This window comes from Melanotaenia boesemani, chromosome 23 (genome assembly GCF_017639745.1).
Source record: "Melanotaenia boesemani isolate fMelBoe1 chromosome 23, fMelBoe1.pri, whole genome shotgun sequence".
In the NCBI taxonomy this organism is placed as follows: domain Eukaryota; kingdom Metazoa; phylum Chordata; class Actinopteri; order Atheriniformes; family Melanotaeniidae; genus Melanotaenia; species Melanotaenia boesemani.
Genome location: NC_055704.1, coordinates 3714652 through 3722829, shown reverse-complemented (window position 1 = coordinate 3722829; position 8178 = coordinate 3714652). Strand labels below are relative to the sequence as shown.

Here is an 8178-nt window from a genome sequence, read left to right as displayed (position 1 = left end):
GAAGCATATGAGGTGGCCACTACTGTCCAAACCAAGCCGATCACACCAACTAATTAATGCTATTATTTTTAAACAACATCAGGAACCTTATGAAAATTAAATGTAACCTGAAATTTGACTATTTTAGAGTTTTCCTGGAAGTTTCTGCTGAAAGTCAACCCTTTCTGGCAGTTGCAAACTTGAATCTAAGTTGCATTTAGTCAGATTTGGGCCACTTTTGCCTGCAGTGTGAGTACTGCCTTACACAGCTGCTCGTCCAAGTCTAGAATAAATCATTATCTTTAACGAGAGTCAGTGCCACGAGATGACAAAATAATGATTTCTTTAACTCATGTTTACATCACGATGAATTTATTTAACCACTGACTGCGAGCCGGACCAGCTTGCTTCATCAGGATGGCTGTTCACTGTTTTGATGATGCAAAACTCTGGTGATAGTTTCTGTTTAAATATTTCAATTTAATTTTACACATGCTTTGTATCTGTTGGGCATTAATTTAAACATTTGAAGAACCAGATTATATTTGGAGTTTAAGCTTATTTATCCTCCATAAATTATTATTTAATATATTCAGTTAATGGTTAAATAAAGTGAACAGCAGATTACAGATACAGGGTAACAGATATCACAGTTTTAGATAAGAGACTTAAAACTATTAGTTTTTACAAAGTTATAACAACATTTTGAACAAAAATGCTGTCCTCTATCATAAAATGTTGTTAAATTATTACATTTTATGGCTTTTAACTAATGGCTTAATTTTTCTTCGCAGATTGCACCTAACTTACATTAGACAAGAATTAATTTTTACTAAATTTCCATTCAAGGAAGAGGGGAAGCAAGTTTAAGTCCACATGACTTAACATTGTCCAACTTTTCCATTTCCACTTGTCTGTCAGTGGTTAAAATTATAGTTAAAGCATAAAAAATACCCTTTTCTGTTTTTATAATAATAAATTGTTATACTAATACAAATAAAACTGTAATAATTACTACTAATAAATCCATGCTTGCAGGTTTTTCATAAAATGTCCTGAAATGATCCCGTCTCATTTCATGGTGACACTGATTCCGTCCTATCACGTGGACAGAAACACCTGAACTTCTGCAACCATTAAAACCATCCGTGGGAAGAAGAGTTGGAACTAACAGAAATCTGCTGGCAGTTTTAACCAGCAGGTTTTTACAAGCTGAAGAGTGAAAGAATCCCCTGAAAATGAGATCACATGTCATGTACGAGCAGTTTGACCCTCTATAAACATGAGAATTCACATGTTCAGAGTCTCTAATATCTTTTCTGGTGACAAACATCATAATCTTGTTATATTTCTGAACATCAACCAGCTGAACCCTCTCTGTTTTGTTAAGTTATGAATCCTGGAGGTGGTTTTGGAGCCAGATTAATGTCCCTGGCTACACCTGTGCTTTCTGCTACGACCTGCCAAAAAGCTGTGCAGTGGAGAAGGTCAGTATGACAAGGATGTGAAGAGTTCAATGTGATGCAGATGGATGCATGGTCCAGAGCAGAGCCAGAAGGACTGAAAACACTCCAGTGTGTGGATGCAGCCAAACCCCAAACGAAAACCTTCAGCAGGATTTTACATGTTGTTTCAGTCATTAAACCACTGCAGTGTCAGGCTGAAATAAAAACCAACAACAAGGATCATGGAGGTTTTTACAGTATTTGCAGGTGGTTCTGTGAGGGAATCATGTCCAGGATTTAACACCAAACTTAATGAAACCTGCAGAGTTTAAGTCCAAAACACAATAAGAAAGAGTCTGATTTCCTGATTTCCTGGAAACAAACTGTAACTAAGGAAATCTCTCGAGTTCTGCATCAAAACCGGTGTTAAAAAGGTAAAAGGTAAAATCCTGCACCTTAATTATGCAAATTAATTTTTCTTTTTATTACACTGGTAGAACTATCACTGTGATGTCCTTCTGCAGCAGTTAACTAAAAATTATTAAAAGCTAAAAGAGATGACAAAAAGTCATCAGTATTCAACTGGAGTCCATGTAAATATACTTTCTGGACCTTGGATACTAAATATCTTGAACAGAATGCTGTGTTAAAGTTTAAATGCTTTCAGAAAGATTTTAACATCAACTTATCACCAGAGCTGCATTTGCAAACTATAAACATGGCTCTCCAGACACCAGGGGCCGCTGCAGCGAGAGGTCAAAGAGGCACCCCATAAGCTTTTTCTTTCACTCTTTGTCGGTTCCAACAAGAAGAATCATCAACACGTAGCATGAATTATCATTTGAGCCGGTAAAATCGTACATGTTGTTTTGATGAATAAAGTTGCTGTAAGAAAAGACGCTACCCACACAGCCATGTGCCTGAAAACAGCAGCAGCAGCGCCATTTTGCTGGCATGCAGAGTGACTAATGCCTGTGGTGATGTTCAGACTGCTGCTCTGCAGAGGAAACACTGAGTGCCTCCACAGATCCATCACCCTCTCTCAACAGAAACAGCTCGCAGGCGCACGAAGCGGGATTCTCTCCCTGCTTCCTGGAGCCAGGACATGTTGGAAAAGAATTCAGCCATCACTGAAAACCTACATGAGCAGATGTAGGTGCAGGTTGAAGCGGGGGAGAAAAAACTAGCATAGGCTCCTGGTCTGACCTCAGAGGCTCATTTTTCTCAGTTATCCAGTAAAAGAGGAATCAGAGGCGGTTTGGTCCCAATAACGTGGCAGTGTCCAGGCAGCTTGATGAGAAGCATCAGATTTGGTGCTTTGATTTACCCCCAGCTGAAAACATTGAGCCCTAATGTCCACCAGTTAGACATCTGAATCATTTTAAAGGAAAGTTCTGGTGTTTTTTGTTTCTTTTAAACAAACTCGATCTTACTCTCTGTATGAGAATGAGTCATCCGCCTCATTAGTAAGTAAATCAGCAGAACCCTACAGCTACAACAGCTCATTCAGAGGGAAAATCAGTTATTTGATTTGTAAAATCTGGTTCACCATCCCCAGCAGAGATTTAAAGGACCGCTATTGGTGCTTATCAATCTAGACACTAAATGTCAAGCAGATAAAATGATCTGTTTGGAAGTCAGACTCAGAAACACCTGCATTTCTATGCTAACTCACTTGCTAATCGTGTGTTGCAGCCATGTGTCATCAACCAGTTCAACTGTGGACTTTCAGGCCCGAGAACATCCGAAAACACTGTCTCCAGCTCCAGATGTGCAGGAAGTAGTGCATCTTTATGGCAGGAGAAGTTTAAGCTGCACATCGTAAGCTTTTTGTTTTAACGGGAGGCACTTTCATCAATTCCATAATGAGACGGGCTTCAAGGCACTAGAAACTAATTTCAATTATACACACACACACCCATATATATATATATATATATATATATATATATATATATATATATATATATATATATATATATATATATAAACTTTGTTCAAAAGGACGGTTTTTTGTTCTTTAAACTCTTATTAAGTCAAATGCAAAAGAAAATCGGGGGGGGTTTCACAAATCACATCAGATGCGCCCATGCACTCCATCATCAAAGCTGTAAGGAAATAAAAAAGGTGGATGGAACTTTTGCAATGTCATTTTTAAAGAGATTTCATCTCTTCTGCTTTTTTAAAAATCTTTTCTTGATGTTTTTAAGCATATTTGTCCCCTCCGTTTGCTCCGTCATGCATCATTTCCTGTGGATAGCTTGACAACAATAAAATTCATCATCATCATCATCCTCATCCTCCAGCTCCTGAAGTCCCTCCACAACTGCAAGCAATTTAATACTGACGTCATGCATTGAGTATACGCAGCTATATCATAGCTAATTAGGCCATAATGCTGTAGTATTTGACATGCCATGATCTTCGAAAAAGAAGTGTTCCTGTTCCCTTAAACATTCAACACGTAAATGCTCTGAAACAGCGTTAACAAGAATAAATAGCCAGTGCACTTTTGGTGAAAACAAATGAGAAAAATAATCCCGGAGAAGATGAGGGTCAAAGAAGACAAAATGTAAAAAAAAAATCAAATGAGGTAACGTGGTGTGCATGCTGATATAAGAGAGAAGAGAGTATCCACATGCGTTTATATAAAGGAGTGTTGCATGGCATCATACAGGGAACCTCCAGCCGACCTGTAGCAGCGACGGTGCAGAGAAATCCTCCACAATGCTTCACGCACTTCCTGTTTGTCTCTGATAAGGTGCCTGAAAAACTCGGACCAGCGTTTCCAAACTTCCCTGGACGTGCCGCCGAAGAAAAGGACACATCTCGACTGTAATCCACAGCAAAAAGGTTTCCACAGAGAAAATCGTGAAGCTGAAACTCTGATGGATTTTTCTTCTTTTTCTTTGATCCTTAAAGTTGATTCTGTTGCACAAAGTCTGGCAGGTGTCGGGCGGATTCTTTATCATCAAATTATGGATAAAAAAATGTAAATTATTCCCTAAAATAAAAGCAAAGTCTTCTCCAAATACCTTGTCTGTTTAACCCCTAGTTTAATTAATTCAGTTTTAATCTTCTTAAAATTATTTTTCCTTTCAGTTATTGCATATTTTACTTCTACATGTAATTTTAATTTAAGCGTTTTTGTGTCAATAAAAGGTGCCAAAAATCACCTATTCAAACCAAGATGCCTGATGTAGTTGGAGCAAGTTGGATCATCTAAAATAACCTCATTAAACTGTAACCACATGAGAGTAATCAAAATAAGTAAATCAGTGGTGTTCCAAACCCAATAAAGGGACACTCCCTCCAATTTAGTACTGAATTAGAGGAATAATTCTAGATGTTTTTCTACAAATATCAATAAAATCGATGCAACGCAGACTGAAAAGCATTCACTTTTAACTCTTAAACCTCTACATCACTAAATTTCCCAGAGTGCATCTTGATCTTGTCTCTCCAGCCCACCATGCTTCAGATTTTAACACATTTCTTTCTGCTATAAAATACAAACTACAAGCCTACAGAACACTGGTCATGTCTCGCCTTGCTGCACCTGTGGTGGTGTGCATGTAAGGCACACCTGGTGAGGCTTTCTTCCACTTAACATGAATGGGGGCTTGTCCAGGATACTGGAACTGAAACCTCTGTGTCAAAAGGATCGTATTGATGGGTAAAGTTAGAGGAGATTTTCTTCATCAACTATATCTGATAATTCCAAGGTTCAATGACTGAATTTACTAAATGATTTAACCAATCCCCCCCCGCCCCCCCCCCCCCCACACCTGCTCATCTTAGCAATATTGCCAAAGTTTGTTGTTTTTTTTTTTACAGTACATTAATATAATCATGTGTTTTCAAGTCTTCACACATGTATGAATTACTTCATACAACGAAGAGATTAAAATGCACCAGTAGAGCTAGAGCATCCCAATCTTTTTACATTATGTACAGCTGTGCGTCGTACAGCTGCTCACACATCCGTGAGCAGCTTTGTCTTGTTCACACAGTTCTGGCTGGGAGCTGTGCAGTTGGCAGTCCTGAGGTTCGCTTCCCTAAAGTTATCAATGCTGTTGTTCAAGTCCTCATCGATCTCCATGTACTCTGACTTGCTGACCACAGAGGAGCTGCGGCGACTCGAATTGGTCTCCGACACCAAGTTCTGGTTGCTGACGTTGAGCAGCTGTGCCTGCTCCTCACCCTCCGTCTCCCGGTGGTAGAAGTAGTTGAAGTTGGACACGATGACGGGTACCGGCAGCGCGATAGTTAGGACGCCTGCGATGGCACACAAGGAGCCCACGATCTTCCCTCCTATGGTCACGGGGTACATGTCACCGTAGCCAACTGTCGTCATGGACACCACGGCCCACCAGAAAGCATCTGGGATGCTGGTGAAGAAAGATTCCTTCTCCTCAGCCTCAGCAAAGTACACAGCGCTGGAAAACAAAATCACACCAATGAAGAGGAAGAATATGAGCAAGCCCAGCTCCCGCATGCTCGCCTTTAGAGTCTGCCCCAGAATCTGGAGTCCCTTCGAGTGTCGGGACAGTTTAAAGATCCTGAACACCCTCACCAAACGGATTACCCTGAGAATGGCCAAAGACGTGGCCTGCTCCCCTCCTCCTTTCCCCTCCTTGTTGCCTTGGTCATCAGCCAGCTCTGTGCCAAGAGTAATAAAGTAGGGGATGATCGCCACGATATCGATAGAGTTCATCATGTTCTTAAAGAATGCCGCCTTGCTGGGGCATGCAAAGAAACGGACTATCAGCTCAAAGGAAAACCAGATGATGCAGAGAGTCTCCACCACAAAGAAAGGGTCTGTGAGGACATTGGCTTTGTAATACACGGTGGTGTTGCCCACCACACGTATCCGGTCATTGGGATCCTCCTTCAGCTCTGGTAAAGTCTCCAAACAAAATATGACTATTGAGATAAGAATAACCATCACAGAAACGATGGCGATCGCCCTGGCAGGCCCCGAACTCTCCGGATGCTCAAACAGGAGCCAGATCTGCCGCTGGAATTCCTTCTCTGGCAAAGGTCGCTCCTCTTCCCGAATAAAACCCTCATCCTCCCGGAATTTCTCCATTGCCTCTGCACCCAGCTCATAAAACTTAATCTCCTCTGAGAACATGTCAAGTGGGACGTTGACGGGCCTCCTCAGCCGTCCCCCGGACTGGTAATAATACAAGATGGCATCAAAACTTGGACGGTTCCGGTCAAAGAAGTATTCGTTTCGTAAGGGGTCAAAGTAGCGCATCCTCTTCTTGGGGTTCCCAAGCAGCGTATCCGGGAACTGGGCAAGGGTCTTGAGCTGTGTCTCAAAGCGAAGCCCAGAGATGTTGATGACCACCCTCTCACAGCAGTCGTGATCGTCGTGGTCATCATCAAGCGCGTAGGGGTCCTGCGGGTGACCTGGCAGGGTGGAGGTCTCGTCCATGTTTTCCGTAGACACCACAGTCATCCTTCCTGGCGGTTGTCGAGCAGGAGGAGGAAGTTGTGTTTAGGTAGTTAAAGGACAGGTGGGGATTGAAGAAGCTCCTACTGATGCCAGGAGATGTGCAGAGCCTCCGTCTCCATCATCATCACCATCATCGCCATCATCTCTGAGCTGGACATCTTTCTCTCAGCAATGCTTCACTCCTCACCTGGAAGAGGATGAAACAAACCACATCCAGTCTCCCAAAAGCACAAAGAATTCCCTCTACAATAAGTGCTGGTTGTTGATCAGAGAGAATACAAAATAACCCTGAGCTGCAGCTGCTGGACTTTACCGCATACATCAGTATTCAACTTTGCAGGCTGTTTCTTTTCTGCGCAGCCAGTTTTTACTCATACATCTGCTTTGCCACCAGAAAAACAAACACTCAGCTCAAAATATGCTGGAAAATGTCAGATAAAACGTACCTGTGCTGAGTTGGACAGCTGCAGATGGAAATGATTGTCCCCTCTGCCGGCCACCCACCTCAACTTGGGATTTAATACTGATATCTGCTTACAGTATCTCTGAAATATTAATAGACTATGTTGTCTTGGTCAACATCCGTATCCTCTTGGTGTCGGTTTTCAGCGGCCCGCGGCAGGAGAGAGAGGCGGCTCAGCGGCTCTGAACGGCAGCTCAGCGGCAAAAATCCTGGCTGACAGTTTCTCAAAATCATCCTGGAAATCAAGGAGGAGAAGGAGGACGGAGAGGAAGACAAGGAGGTGGATTAGACTTCCATTCTGATAGGGAGGACTGGACACTGCAGCATCAGCAGAAAGCGCCTCTGTCTGCGCAAAGTGCAGCAAAGAAGAAGAAAAAAAAGAGAAAAGAAAAATGAGAAGGGGGGCGGGGGGTGGGAAGGAAAGAAAAGCGAAGGTGCTTTAAAGGAAAACCGGCTGAGGATCCCGCACCGGAGACCTGATCTGTGTCCTCTAATTTGGAAGCATATTGCAGAATTTCATGAGGAGAGAAAAGAAGTAAGTGAAGGAAGGAGGGAGGGAGGGGTTAGGAGAGAGAAAGAGAGAGAGAGTGGAGGGAGGGATTCGACGCAATGCAGACACACTGTACAGCACAGTTGGTGCTACTGTAAGAGCAGAAAACAGCTGCGGCACCGCAGCAGGTCGAGCCCGAACCGCACGAGCCGTGTCCGTCAAAGTTCCTCAGCAGGAGAGAAACTCCGCGTGCGTGTGTGCGTGTGTGTGTGTGCGCGCGCGCGTTGGTGGAGGAAAACACGAAGTGGCGCACACTGCATCACGTTACGTAACCGGC

General features: G+C 42.7%; 1 protein-coding gene across 1 annotated transcript; it reads right to left on the bottom strand.

Moving 5' to 3' along the window:
• Positions 1–5258: 5258 nt before the first annotated feature.
• On the bottom strand, positions 5259–7467 carry kcna1b (potassium voltage-gated channel, shaker-related subfamily, member 1b). Its single transcript, XM_041977948.1, has 2 exons — positions 7335–7467; positions 5259–7075 (listed from the first exon to the last, which is right to left on the bottom strand). The coding sequence occupies exon 2, from the start codon at positions 6889–6891 to the stop codon at positions 5401–5403; it is 1491 nt and encodes a 496-aa protein (XP_041833882.1). The 5' UTR covers positions 6892–7075; positions 7335–7467; the 3' UTR covers positions 5259–5400.
• Positions 7468–8178: the final 711 nt, after the last annotated feature.